This window comes from Artemia franciscana, chromosome 21 (genome assembly GCF_032884065.1).
Source record: "Artemia franciscana chromosome 21, ASM3288406v1, whole genome shotgun sequence".
Lineage (NCBI taxonomy): Eukaryota > Metazoa > Arthropoda > Branchiopoda > Anostraca > Artemiidae > Artemia > Artemia franciscana.
The window spans coordinates 23319053-23335139 of record NC_088883.1 but is presented as its reverse complement, the minus strand read 5'-3'; the positions used below and the strand labels follow the sequence as shown (position 1 = coordinate 23335139).

General features: G+C 34.9%; 1 protein-coding gene across 9 annotated transcripts in view; it reads right to left on the bottom strand.

Annotated features, from left to right (window-relative positions):
- Nucleotides 1-16087, bottom strand: part of LOC136040857 (cAMP-dependent protein kinase catalytic subunit 1) — a 324235-nt gene that overhangs the window by 68967 nt on the left and 239181 nt on the right. For all 9 annotated transcript variants that reach the window (XM_065725234.1, XM_065725236.1, XM_065725235.1 and 6 more), the window contains one exon: nucleotides 4104-4202. In XM_065725234.1, the coding sequence (XP_065581306.1) occupies nucleotides 4104-4202 (99 nt within the window). The remainder of the gene's footprint in view (nucleotides 1-4103; nucleotides 4203-16087) is intronic.

Below are 16087 nucleotides of genomic sequence, written 5' to 3'. Positions count from 1 at the left end.
TCACCAACTGCTCCTTCGTTAACAGTTTTATGCAAATTTCGGGGATAAGTGAAAAGGGTCCTTCTTTCTGGGCTGAAGGGGGGGGGATATTTACGCAAATAAAACAACAATAACAACATGAAGGCTTATGCTTTACGAGAGAGAAAAGAAAATAAGGAGAAAATTTTAATGAGCCACACCAAATTTGCCACCCTGAGTATTATAGCCCGTCCAAACCATTAAAAGAATTTATACACAAAAACCACAATTTTTTCAACCATTTTCTTTTAATCCCTACAAAAATAATATTTCAAGATAAAAATTCAACTACTAAAGATATATAAATTTGAAGAGAAAATCATGGAAAAAACATTTAAAGATTCTTAATTTTCAAGAGCAAAACATTATAATGATATTTTCCTAAAAAAAAAAGATCATTGAAATTTATTCTAGACTTTTTTTTTAAACCTTAAAACCACCTTTATTCACCCATTTATTTATATAAACAACTCAGAAGCCAACTTGGTTAAGTCCATAAAACGAACAGCAAGGAATATTCTATAATTAAATATTTTCCAAATAGCACGGGTTCGATCCCTGGCACAGCCAGTTATTTGGTTTGAGACGGGGGTCAGTGGCGTGACTCTGTAAGCTCAGCCAAAGTCAACCCAGCTTTAAATGGTACATGGAGGAGTCTGGTGAAGGTAAGCAGGAAAGGGTGTGCGAAAGCACAAGATGGCTGGCCCCCAGTCCCCCATTGCACTTCCTGGCTGAAGGGCCACGAAATCGAAGATCAGCACCGCCGGTTCGGACCTTAAGGGTTTGGTGCCGTCATACTTACTTAATCAAATATTATTAAGTTATTATTAATACTAAATTAACATTATTTATTTAATATTAATAAAGATTTCAACTTCCATTTCTTTTTTGGTAAGAGCACATATTTCTAAAAGCTTTCATTTAACTTCTCCTGTCTGGGTAAAAAAAAGGAAATGGAAGAGGACTATACACAGGGGTGTACTCAGGGGGCGGATTTAGGGGCATGTGTTCCCCCCAAAAAGTGGAAAACTGCACAAATGAAAAAGAGCAGAGAGGTGGAGAATACCGACGGGGGAACCCAAATACCGATACCAGCCAGGTTACAATACTTTTCGGCTATTTTCAGGGACTGCTTACAAGAGGTTCAAATTGCCAAAAATGGCAAATTCTCATTTATTTCTATAGAATATTACTATGAATACACAACGTTAAGAAGCAATAAGCGTTTTGGCACTAAAACTTCGGAAATACCATCATATTGGCCTCCGAAAACCCTCATCTCACAATCAGAATCTTATTATTTTTTGTCATAAGTTCTCCTTATCTCGAACGCCACAATTTCAAAGACTCGATGCAAATAACATGTGTCTTACTCCACTCCTAGCCAGAGGTCAATAGGCCTTTAATGAACATAGTGATGACCCTAAATCTTTAGGGGAAGGACCGGTGGTGGTTCTGACCTCTCTTGCGCCCAGGGCAAAATCTTGATTAGCACGCCCCCTCCCCTTGTCTCCCGCAAAATTTGCATGTATTAACAAAATTATTTGCAACTTATTATTATTTAATTGTTATCAAAATGTTTTAATTATTATGGTTTAATTTTTTTAATTTATTTTTATTCTATTAGTTAATTATTTTGTTAATTATTTCCATTTATCAACTGCACCCTCAACTTTCCTAATAAAATTTCAAAAATTATAAAATCATAATAATTGTTAGATTATTTGCTTGAAATTTTCGCCCCTAAAATTTCTCCCCCCGGGGCAAGTCCTCTGCCCCTCCATAAAACCGTCTCTGGGAAGGACTTAGTATACCAAAAAACATTAGCCTACAAGATTTGCCACATGTGGAGGGAAAAATTAACTCCTCCCTGCCTCCCTAATCTTCGGCTAGCAATTGGTCATAAGGTAAAAAGAAGGCAAATCCTTATAACTAGGGAAGCCTCAAGATAACCTTCAAGGATGGACGGTTAGTTACTAAGTTAAAGTTAAACCACTAAGTCAAAATAAGCAGTGTAGGCCTACATGTTTTTAAATCTACAGTGTATTTTTGAACCTCTGGTCTTAGTCTTTTCGGAAGGGGGGTTCTACTGACAGATTTTGGGGGGAAAGACAAATTACCTTATTTTTAATTTTCTAAAACCTTAGAGTGCCTGGGTCAGCCATACAGTTGCATATCTTAATTAATCTTAATTAATTAATCTTGATTAATTAATTCTTAATTAATCATGTCTAAATGTCTTGTTTCTCGTTGTTTCTCCCCCCCTCCAACAAAACATTGGTGTCCCAAAGGTACGCCGGGAGGGAAATCCATAGCCTATGTTCCCCCCCCCCGAAATTATGGTGTTTTTAATTCATCTATTTAAGATGATCTTTTTAATCGTACCATCCCCACCCCACAGAAGCTTCTTGCTCTCAGTTAAAATTCCAGTTTAAATAGGAAATTATGTTTTCAGCTTGGATAAGGTTTGAATTCCGTCGTCTAGGACCAGGTCTCTCCTCTTGATCAATATGTCATTTTCACAAGATCTTCGGAATATAAGATTTAGAGAGATTAGACGGAAATATTATGATTTGGTGCCAATGAACAATAAAGACATTTCTCTTTTTTTCTGATGTAAAGAAACAGTCTTCTCTACTTTAATGAAACCTTGAGGAACGTGCATAGGAACAAATTAATGACTGTCGTAGTGAGATAAATTTGAATTTTTGTTTCGCATGATGACAGTATCATAAGTCTCAGTTTGCTTAACGCTGACGGTATAAATAAATTAAATAAATACATAACATGAAAAAAAAACACAGGAATTTACCACCATGATGTTTTTGAACAATTTCGGTTTTGGAAAGTTTTGCCAAAAATGAAAAAGAAATGTCCAAAAATTCTTTTTGTGGCAAAAATGGAATGGAAACATTTTATTTTCTTGAATCCCAAGAGAGAAAATAGAGGCTAATACAGAGGAAGGTGTTCAAAAGGGAATAAAGATGAGATGAATGGAGGCAAAACATGTAGACAAAGAGGAGGAGGAAATGATACACAGCCTTTGAGTAGCAGCCCTCTATTAAATTAAGGATATTGGACGGGTAGCGACCCGATTCATGTGAGCATAAGAATAGCTATCTATGCTCAAAATAGAGGCGTGGCAAGATGGTAGAAATCAAGACCTCGAAACTTAAATTTGAAGGTAAAGGTAAGAAAATAAAGGTAAGAATGGTTGGTAATTATTTAAGCTAATAGTTAATTAAATGAAGTTTATTCAGAAATCGATGCACAAAACTTAGGTAGGGACGTTGTGTTACAGCATAACGTCAAGGATTCGAATCCCTTATGGTGAGGCAGCTTCATAGGAAAAATTCGCGCAAAAAATGTACATTTTCTTTCTTCACTATTAAACGCCAATTTTTTAGCATATTACATGAATCATAAACAGACTATTTTGAATGTTAATTAGCCATTAGAAGGGGGAAGAGTAAATTGACTTTTAGATGGAAATACTCCCTCTCATCAGTCAATGGGCATCGGTAGCAAGCTTCACAATTCAAACGAAAGCCCCCATAAAATTCTGCATATTTAGAATCGGCAAAAAAAAAATACACAAAGTTTTTTTCTTTAGAAAATCTTCCTATTAAAACCTATTATATTTCTAATTTTGAATTGAAACTCGTTGAAAGTAACTATACAGGCTAAAATTAGAGTAAAGTAAAGCTAAGTGAAAAATAAACAATGTCAAATTTTCATTTAGTTGAAATCTCTCCTTGATTTTTTTTTTTATTTTTTGCTGGGCCAGACATTCCTGTTTCAATGAGGTTATTTATCATCATATTTGGAGGTGAGGGAAGGAGAGGGGGTGCAATTCGGTAAAAAATTATTTTTAGGCTCCTATTTTCCACTTTTCCAGGAGGCCTTCAGACTAGTCCTGACGGAGGGGGTAGGGGGCTCAACGCCTGAGCAATTATGTTTACAATTAAACAGGGGAGCATCCGTTCTTGTATTTATATCTTTTACAGCAGTGAATAACAACATTAATTACAGCAAATTAATTAATTAATCAATCAATTAATTGATCAATTACAGCAAAGACCTACCTTAAAATGATATTCCAAGCTAACAAGAAATGGAAAGCTAATTGCCTGAAGAATCCTCTTCTCATTGAGTGTGTGTTCCACTTGTTTTAACTTGACAACCTAGAACAACAACAACCAATTAATAATAAGCTAAAATGAAGATTGGGGCTTTAGACTTAATCCATATTTTGTATTTAAAAAACAATTTTCCAAATCCTGAGTTTTGTTTTGCAGCTATTTTTTTTGTAATTCTGCCCAAGTAATTGCATAGTTTTATTTGTTTTACTATGTAGTTTATGCGGTTTAACAAATACTTATGTCAGTTGTAAGCGGTCAACTGGCATGTGTGTCTGGTGTACAAAAAACAACATAGTAGGACTACCATAATAGTAGGACTACGACATAGTAGGACTACGACATAGTAGGACTTCTCTGTTGTATTAACTTCAAGTTAATTTACTGACAAATTTACAAAAGTTAATATTACCATTACATACACTGGAGTTGAAAGAGACATTAATTACGGTGTGGAGCAGTTGGTAGAAAACCCAGGGTCATAAATTGCTGATGTTTAAAAACTGTCATCCAACAGCCAATATCTTAGGTAAGTACTTATTAATTATACGTAACACACTCAAGAATTTTGCTCTGTAAGATCTGACAAAAACCGGATTGCCTCTCTGCAATCGGTTATGATTTGCTCACTTTGAGCGGAAAAACTACGATGTAGGTATATTTAAATTAATATAAAGAGGTGATTAGGGGTTAGGTAAGGCTAGACTAAGTATCTAATTGGTTTCTAAAGTATTACATTTTCATTATATATTGTTATATTTCACTAGGATCAACCTAACTTCACTTCTTGGATGTGCTGCGTATAATTAGCAAGTACCCTTTGGTGTAATGGTGCTTTGATTTACTTGTAGTTGTTACCATTTGAGTCAATTCACAAAAATTAAGGGGTGAGGGATTAAATTTTTCAAGTACTAAAAGGGGGGAACTTAATGATATATTCAATTTTAGCACAAAAAAAGTTTTTTTCAACTAAACTATCCTAAAAAGGTATTCTTCAAAATGTAGGGAGAGGGGTGTACAGGAACATACTCCCCTACACATAAACCCAATTCCTGCAATTGGTTGGTGCTTTAATTTGAACCAATTGTGCTGGGACAAACAGAAACTTCATCTGTTTGGATTCGACAGTGAAGCTGCCAACCTGCCAAAAATATGATTCAGTGGACAGAAAACACCCACATTAGGAACCAACAAAATCGAAAAATGCATTTTCCTACGATTAAATAAAAAAAAAGTTTTTCAACTGAAAGTAAGGAGCAACATTATAAAACTTAAAACGAACAGAAATAATTGCGTATACGACGATGTTCACCCCCTAGTCAATACACTGCTCTTGACGCTATAGCTTAAATTTTGTTCCAACCTTTCAAGAATTACCCCTGAATCACAAAGGCCGTTTAATTAGAATAAACATCTCTTTCGAAAGTACTAAAAAAAAACTTAAGCGTAAAGAGCGAGGTGCTGACTAGGGGGGGGGGCAATTGCCTCATTTGCGTAATAATTTCCGTTCGTTTGAAGTTTTAATGTTGCTCCTTACTTTCAGTAGGAAAATCATGTTTTTTTATTTAATTTCTGATCGTTTTTTAAATAGCACTGGGAAATCCAGCACCCCCTTCATAGAAAATTCCCTTCCCCAATGGAAAATTCCTCCATGGAAAGATCCTCCCACGTAACCTCCAACGCCCCTCCCCCAAAAGAAAAAAATTCCCAAAAAACGTATGTATGCTTCCCAATAATCAATAGGCCTACTATATGCAAACAATGGGCAAAGTTCATAAATTGCAGCCCTTCCCCCGGGAACTGTGGGGGATTAAATCATCATTGGAAACATGGGAATTAGATTTTTTCACCATGCTGAACAAAATGGCTATCTCAAAATTTTGATCGGGTGGCTTTGCAAAAAATGAGCGTGGGAGGGGACCTAGTTGCTCTCCAATTTTTTGGGTCACTTAAAAAGGGTACTAAGCTTATATTTTCCGTTCAAATGAGCTCTCTCGGAACATTCTAGGACCAATAGGTCGATACGATCATCCCTTGAAAAAAAATAAGAATAAAAATAAATACGTATCCGCGATCTTTCTTCTTGCAAAAATATACAAAATTCCACATTTTTGTAGATAGGAGGTTAAAACCTTAACAGTAGGGTTCCCTGATACGCTGAATCTGATGGTGTGATTTTCATTAAGGTTCTATGACTTTTAGGGGGTATTTCTCCCTTTTTTCTAAAATAAGGCAAATTTTCTCAGGCTCGTAACTTTTGATGGGTAAGACTAAAATTGATGAAATTTATATATTTGAAATCAGAATAAAAATCCGATCCTTTTGAGTACCTATTGGTTGCAAAATTCCGTTTTATAAAGTTTCGGTTACTATTGAGCCAGGTCAATCCTTACTTACAGTTCGTTGCCACAAGCTGTTTGAAATTTTCGAAATGAGTTTACCGAGTAATTTTATATTACTGCCATTTCTACTAAATCCAGAAATAACATAATTCATAATTACAGGAATATTTTAGTATTACAGAAACATAACAGAAATTATTGAAAGTGCTATTGAAAAACTAAATGAAAATTATTGGAACTAAGTTGAAGCTGTACTAAAAAAAAATTACTTAGCAATACATTGCCTTTTATTAGTTTCTGAAAAATGGGCTAAATACGAATTAAAATTATTGAACCTAATGTTCAAAAAATGTCAAATCATTTATATTGAACAATGTATTGAATGACAAATTGAAACATAGATTAGATACTTAGTATCTAATTAGATATTTTCTTTTATAGATTTTTCTTATAGTATCAATTAATTGATTGATTGATTGATACTTTGTAAAGCTGAAATATTATAAGTACTAATTATTGGTGTTTACAATGTTGATTATAAAGATAAACAGGCTATAGGATTATTATGAAACTTAAGTGCGACTGCCGATGTAATCAGGGTGAAAATTATTAACAAAAACATGGAGACGTTCATGAAAAACCATGAGGTTTTAGAAATCTGCCTCCCCCCTTTCTCCTTCCTAATTGGGGCTGCCAAAGTAATCTGGGGGAAGATTACTCACAAAACATGGGGGAAATCATAAAAACCATGAGATTTTAGCCATCTGGCCCCGTGCCTCCTTCTCAAATGGGACTGCCAAAGTAATCTGGGGGAAGATTATTCACAAAACACAGGGAAATTCATGAAAAACCATAAAGTTTTAGCAATCTACCCCCCCCCCACCTTTTTCTTAAGTGGGGCTGCCAAAGTAATCTTGGAAAAAATTATCCACAAAACGTGGGGAAATTCATGAGAACCATGAGGTTTTAGTAACCATGAAATTTTACCAATTATGAGAACCACGAGACTTCAGCAATCTGGCCTCCTGCCTCCTTCTAAAATGGGACTGCTAAAGTAATCTGGGGGAAGACAATTCACAAAACATAGGGAAATTCATGAAAACGATGAAATTTTATCAATCTGACCCCCTGCCTCTTTCGTAAATGGGGCTGCCAAAGTAATCTGGGGGAGATTATTCACAAAACATTGGGATATTCATGAACCCGTAAGGTTCTATCAATCTGGCCCCCTGCCTCCTTCTTAAATGGGGCTACCAAAGTAACCTGGGAGAAAATTATTCATAAAACATGAAGAAATCCATGAGAACCATGAGGTTTTAGCAACCACGAGGTTTTAGCAATTATGAAAACGATGAGGCTTTAGCAATCTGGCCCCCTGCCTCCTTCTTAAATGGGACTGCCCAAGTAATCTGGGGGAAGATTATTCACAAAAAAAGAGGAAATTCGTGAAAACCATGAGGTTTTAGCAATTATGAAAACTATGGGACTTTAGCAATCTGGCCTCCTGTCTCTTTCTTAAAGGGGACTGCCAAAGTAATCTGGGGGAAGATTATTCACAAAACATGGGGAAATTCATGAGAACCATGAGGTTTTAGCAATTATAAAAACCATGAGACTTTTGCAATCTGGCCTCCTGCCTCTTTCTCGAATGGGACTGCTAAAGTAATCTGGGCGAGGAATTTTCAAAAAACATAGGGAAATTCATGAAAATGATGAAGCTTTATCAATCTGGCCGCCTGCCTCTTTCTTAAATGGGGCTGCCAAAGTAATCTGGGAGAAGATTATTCACAAAACATAGAGAAATTCATGAGACCCATGAGGTTCTATAGATTCTATCAATCTCGCAACCTGCCTCCTTCTTAAATAGGGATGACAAAGTAATCTGCGGGAAGATTACTCACAAAACATGGGGAAATTCATGAAAATCATGAGGTTTTATCAATCAGGTCCCCAGCCTCCTTCTTAAATGAGGCTGCCAAAGTAATCTGGAGGAAGATTATTCACAAAACAGGGAGAAATTCATGAAAACCATAAGATATAAGCAAACTGGCCCCTGCCTCCTTCTTAAGTGCCACTTTCAAAAGAATCTGGGGGGAAATTATTCACAAAACATAGAAAAATTCGTGAAACCATAAGGTTTCAAAGACTTTGCACCTCCTCCCTCTATGTTTGTGCGTCTTTAGAGGTTACATACTCAAAAAAATAAAACATAAAGGGTGTCTATTATAGAAATAAATTACATACAAAAAATGAGCATCTGCTAGTCCTATCATATATTGACCTCCAAATAATTTAATCTTCAATCGCAGTAGGTTCCTATCAATAAACAACTAAGTGGAATTTATTTTTCTACATTAAATACGATGGAAAATACAATTTTATGAGATCTAAAGCTAATTTTAAAGACTGGTTAAACAGGACACCTACATCGATAAGTACTTAACCTACTCATTAAAAACAGATGGGAAGTCCAATACTACAGCAAAAAATATTATAAATGAAATTCAGTCAAACATGAAACCTTGCTGAAATAGTCCGGAAAAAAAACGAGACTAAAAAATTTTGCTCAATTTCTGCAAAAAAAAAATTAAATTGCAGACACAAACAGTTTCAGACACAAAGATAATGGGTAGATGGGTAGATAATGGGTAGATGGGATAGAAAAAAGGAACAAATCTAACGCGAGTGGCACATTATTTAATGCATAACGGATCGGTCTTAGGGAACAAATTTTAGAGTCTCAAAGATTCAGATAATTGGTCTAAAGTTTATAAATCATTCAATTTATAATAATTTACAAGGGTCAGATAAAGTAAAGCACATTTCTCCACAAACGTTTGACCTCTGCCCACCTGATAATTCAAATCAAGCTAATGAACCAGAAACTAGGAAGTCAAGTAGATTTTTCCATATCATCACCACCATTCCTTGAAAATTAAAGTAAGTAGACCAAATTTAATTAGTTTAAATAGTCTAATTAGGTAGAATTAATTTTGGCAAATGGAGAAGAAGGGGCCTCCGCAAACGCAAATAAACTGTGGCTTATACCGCCCCTAGCCAGAGGTCAATAGGCCTTCAATGAACCTACTGATGATCATAAATCTTTGGGGAAGGACCGGTGGTGGTTCTGGCCTCTTTTGCGCCAAGGGAAAAATATTCATTAACATCCTCCTTTCTCTCCCTCAAAATTTTCATTTATTAACAAAATTATTTGTATATTTTATTAATTATTTAATTATTATTAATTTATTTTAAGCATTATTGTTTAATTATTTTCTAATTTATTTTTACTTTATTAATTATTTATTTTGTTAATTATTTCCATTTGTCAACTGCACCCCCGACTTCATTAATAAAATCTCAAAAATTATAAAATGATAATAACCGTTAGATTATTTGTTTGAAATTTTGCACCCGGGGCATGTGCTCTGCCCTCCATAAAACCGCCTCTGGGAAAGACTTAGCATATCCAAAAAACATCAACCTACAATATTTATATTTTTTTTTTACTATATTAATTAATTGTTTTGTTAATTATTTCCATTTATCAACTGCACCCTCGACTTTATTAATAGAATTTCAAAAATTATAAAATGATAATAACCGTTAGATTATTTGTTTGAAATTTTGCACCCGGGGCATGTGCTCTGCCCTCCATAAAACCGCCTCTGGGAAAGACTTAGCATACCAAAAAAACATCAACCTACAAGATTCCTAATTTATTTTTACTATATTAATTAATTGTTTTGTTAATTATTTCCATTTATCAACTGCACCCTCGACTTTATTAATAGAATTTCAAAAACTATAAATGGTAATAACCGTTAGATTATTTGTTTGAAATTTTGCACCCGGGGCAAGTGCTCTGTCCTCTATAAAACCGCCTCTGGGAAAGACTTAGTATACCAAAAAAACCTCAGCCTACAAGATTTCTAATTTGTTTTTACTATATTAAACAATTATTTTGTTAATTATTCCCATTTATCAACTGCACCCTTGACTTTATTAATAGAATTTCAAAAATTATAAAATGATAATAACCGTTAGATTATTTGTTTGAAGTATTGCAGCCAGGGCAAGTGCTCTGTCCTCCATAAAACCGCTTCTGGGAAAGACTTAGTATACCAAAAAAAACATCGCCTTCAAGATTTCTAATTTATTTTTACTATATTAATTAATTGTTTTCTTAATTATTTCCATTTATCAACTGCACCCTCAACTTTATTAATAAAATTTCTAAAATTATAAAATGATAATAACTGTTAGATCATTTATTTGAAATTTTGCACCCGGGGCATGTGCTCTGCCCTCCATAAAACCGCCTCTGGGAAAGACTTAGCATACCAAAAAAACCTCAGCCTACAAGATTTCTAATTTATTTTTACTATATTAAACAATTATTTTGTTAATTATTCCCATTTATCAACTGCACCCTTGACTTTATTAATAGAATTTCAAAAATTATAAAATGATAATAACCGTTAGATTATTTGTTTGAAGTATTGCACCCAGGGCAAGTGCTCTGTCCTCCATAAAACCGCCTCTGGGAAAGACTTAGTATATCAAAAAAACATCGCCTTCAAGATTTCTAATTTATTTTTACTATATTAATTAATTATTTTCTTAATTATTTCCATTTATCAACTGCACCCTCAACTTTATTAATAAAATTTCAAAAATTATAAAATGATAATAACCGTTAGATTATTTATTTGAAATTTTGCACCCGGGCAAGTGCTCTGCCCCTCCATAAAACTGCCTCTAGGAAGGACTTAGTATACCAAAAAAAAACATCAGCCTACAAGATTTCTAATTTGTTTTTACTATATAAAATAATTATTTTGTTAATTATTTCCATTTATCAATTGTACCCTTGACTTTATTAATAGAATTTCAAAAATTATAAAATAATAATAACCGTTAGATTATTTGTTTGAAGTATTGCACCCAGGGCAAGTGCTCTGTCCTCCATAAAACCGCCTCTGGGAAAGACTTAGTATACCAAAAAAACATCGCCTTCAAGATTTCTAATTTAACTTTACTATATTAATTAATTATTTTCTTAATTATTTCCATTTATCAACTGCACCCTCAACTTTATTAATAAAATTTCAAAAATTACAAAATGATAATAACCGTTAGATTATTTATTTGAAATTTTGCACCCGAAAAATTTCAAATAAAATTTCTGAAAACTGCCTCTAAGAAGGACATAGTATACCAAAAAAACATCAGCCTACAAGATTTCTAATTGGTTTTTACTATATTAAATAATTATTTTGTTAATTATTTCCATTTATCAACTGCACCCTTTACTTTATTAATAGAATTTCAAAAATTATAAAATGATAATAACCGTTAGATTATTTGTTTGAAGTATTGCAGCCAGGGCAAGTGCTCTGTCCTCCATAAAACCGCTTCTGGGAAAGACTTAGTATACCAAAAAAAACATCGCCTTCAAGATTTCTAATTTATTTTTACTATATTAATTAATTGTTTTCTTAATTATTTCCATTTATCAACTGCACCCTCAACTTTATTAATAAAATTTCTAAAATTATAAAATGATAATAACTGTTAGATCATTTATTTGAAATTTTGCACCCGGGGCAAGTGCTCTGCCCCTCCATAAAAATGCCTCTAGGAAGGACTTAGTATACCAAAAAAACATCAGCCTACAAGATTTGCCATGTGTGGAGGGAAAACTTCCCTCCTCACTGCCTTCCTAATCTTCGACTAGCAACTGGCTATGAAGTATAAAGTAGGGAAATCCTTATAGCGAGGGAATCCTTAAGACGACCTTCAAGGACGGACTGTTAGTCACTAAGTTGAAGTCAAATCACTAATTCAAAATAAGCAGTGTACGCCTACATGTTTTTAAATTTATAGTGTATTTTTGAACCGCTGTTCTCAGTTTTTCCGGATGGAGGGTTCTACTGACGGATTTTTGGGGAAGGAGATAAAAAGGCAAATTCTCTTATTTTTAATTTCCTAAGACCTTAGAGTTTCTGGGCCAGCCATATAGTTATATATCTTAAGTAATCATATCTAAATTTCATGTTTCTTGTTGTCTCTTCTCTTTCCAACAAAACAATGGTGTCCCAAAGGTACGCCGCTAGAAGAATCCCTAGCCTATGTTCCCTTCCCCGAAATGATGGTATTTTTAATTCACCGATTTTCGAGAATCTTTTTAATTGTACCACCCCATCCCACAGGAACTTCTTGCTCTCGGATAAAATTCAAGAAGAAGGGGGCTCCGCAAATGTAAATGTGACTACCAAATGCTGTTAGCGATTGCAATGCCGATGGCCAGTAATGAGTGGTCGTTTAGTAAACTTAAACTAATATAAGCGTATCTCGGATTGACTGTGGGCCAGGAACGACTAAATGATTTAGCGTTAATAAATACAGAACGCGAAGAATTAGAAGCAATCAATTGGGACGTGGTAATTAATAATTAGAAAATTTTATTTTTTTGCATGTTTTTTAATTTACTTTTTTTCGCGGAGTTTAATAGATACTGTTTTTTTGCATGATTTTATTCAGCTTAATAAATTATATATTGGTCTTAATTCTAATGTATCAACACAAACAAACATCATGTTTGTTTGTGTCAGCGTAAAGTAATGTAAATGCTTTTGAGTACATTTCAGTCTAGATAGGCTAGTCAGATTAGCTTCTCTGAAATTATTTAATTGTCAAAACTTTATTTTGTAACTATTTGACAGCCTCTAAACCTCTAAGAAAGTTGATAAAGCATCCTTTTTATACTAGCCTCACCATTTTCTGCGCACCCCAAATAATCTAATTCTCTGCTAATTTTTTGCTCTAATAGGATATTACAACTGAACCTCAGGAACTAGTATCTGAACCTCCAAGATAGTTGGTAAAATATTTAACTCATTTTAAGCATTAGTTCGCTTTTTTATATATTTTTTTTCTAGTCTGATTAACCCCGGATTTGATTAACCTAGGTGTTTTCAACTAATTTTTGAGGAAAACGACAACCCAAAGTTCCCGGGCATCTGCATTAGCATCTGAGGTTCCAAGAAAATCGGTAAATCATTCAGTTTATTTTAGGTTTTTTCTTCCTTTTTTTGCAGTTTGATCAACCTAGGCCACGGATCCTCAGCTAATTTTTGGGGAAAGGGATAACCCAAATTTCCCGGGTCTCTCCATCAGCATCTGAAGTTCCAAGAAAGTCGGTAAAATGCTCAACTTATTTTAGCCGTTAATTTCACCTTTTCTTGCAGAAATTCAATAAAATTTTCTATTCCCCCAGAAGGAAGCGTGGCAATTGAAAACCGCCTACCGAAATCTATAACCTCCATTTTTGAACATAGAAACAGGCAGAAACGTTCTGGTCAAAACAGGTTGCAGATACTAATCGAACGTAAAATGGCGGAAACGTTCACTGAACAGAAAAAAATATCTAGGTCTGGAGCACTTTTGTGCAACTACAAAGCGTTGGAGGATTCGAGGAAGGAAATTTTTAGAATCGGGGTAAAGGCAAAGGAAAAATGGTTAAGAGTACAGACCATACTAATGGAAATAATTTTGCAATAAATATGGAAAAGCGGTTTTAATTATTCGAATCAAGAATGAGACGGAGAGAACAGGCCTAATATTTATTAAGGGATTAATCTACCTTCTCCTCTGTCGAATTAATGAAGTTGAGAAGAAAAAAAAAAACACCCTAGGCAAGGATCAATATTTGACAGGCAGCACAATACGCAATAATGATTGATCACAAAAGTTGGAGGCATACTTTGAATATACTTATGGTCACGTTATAACCAATTTGCATAACAAATTTTGGCTTATTTTTCCGACAAAGTCATTTGTCTCTTCTGTGTTTAGTGAGCCCATCGACAAGAATGATTCATTAAAAAGATATACTAGATTTATGATGGTAAAGGCGGTTATCAAAATATAATATCTTAATTCAAATTGATTGGATATCATGGGTAACAAAACCAAAAAGCAATACAATAAACCCATATCCAGGGGGGTTACCGGCTTTGACCCCCACATCCTAAAATTTTTGTCCCACTCGTAAAGAAAGAAACGAAAATACACAATAAAAATTGCTGGACTGTTTTATATAGTTTTTCTTAACCTCCACTTAAACAAATATCCTGGATACGGCCTTGCTATGAATGCCTTTTTTAAAGGATTTTAAAAGGACAAATAGTTTTCTCATCAAGTGGTCATATTTGCTATAGGCCCGTTATAATTTATAAGCGAAATGGACCAAGAAAATTATCAAGGTAGACGATGATCACGTGGCCCAAGATTGTTAGAACCTATAACTCTGACAATATTTTATCCATTAAATACCAACATGAGACCATTTATCTGACTGCACGTCATAGTGCTTAAAGGATCACTGAATGCATTTTGGGTCTCTATATAATGGGAAACTATAGGTGTTGATTTGTTTTTTCTGGGGCATAGCTGAAATCATTAGCGAGGGTCACTGACTTTCCTCCACCTGGTGTACAATTCAGAAAGCCCCGTATGCCGCACAGTTCCGCCACACTTGGCAAACGCCACCTGATATACATGATTTCTGAGAAAGAGCAACCCCCCTACTTTTGATCAATGATTCTCTGGAAATTATACGCTTTCTATGGGTCCCTAGCGACTCATCAGTGTTTGCCAAGGCTGTGAAGTCGGTTATAAGTTATAACCAACTCTGACTTTAGACATTTTCAATGTACAGGCTCCAACACCGACTCTATTCAGGAAAAGTTTACTAGAATTCCGCCTCCGACTCCACATATCTGGTGCTGAATCGGTTATAAGTTATAACCTTCTCCGACTCTACTCTAGACAGTTTCAATGTACAGACTCCAACACCGACACCATTCAGGAAAAGTTAACTAAAATTCCGCCTCCGACTCCACATCCCTGGTGTTGAATCGGTTATAAGTTATAACCTACTCCGACTCTAGACAGTTTCAATGTACAGAGTCCAACAACGACACCATTCGGGAAAAGTTTACTAAAATTCCGCCTCCGACTCCACATCCCTGGTGTTTACTAGGGCGCCTTGTCCGAAACGACATACGTATCTATGTACACTGGAATTATTAGACTGAATTATTGGGAATAAAAGGATATTAAGAACTTCGAATAACAATTTAAGCGACGGGGGCTGACTTCCCACCACCTACATCTCGGTGCACCATGCGCGTACACAGAGTTTCTCCACGCTTTTCACAATTCCGCCACGCTTGACAGAAAATAACGCTTGTTGCACTTCTGCCACGCTTGGCCCATGCCACCTGATGTACGCGATTTCTGAAACAGAGCATCATCTCGAATTTAAGTTTGTTTATTAAACTTACCAGAGTGTATTCCATCGCTTAAAACTATTCATAGTTTGAAATAACAGATTTTTTTTTATTATTATTATCGAAACAGCTTTATTATACAGATATAGGGGAAAGGGATTGTACAAACCTAGACATCTCTGGGAAGGCTGGAGATGGTCTGAAGCAGCCCCCCCCCAAATTGGATGCCTGATAAAAGATTCTAAACTACAGACACATTATAAACAGTAGTATGGTTCTGCACTGAGTA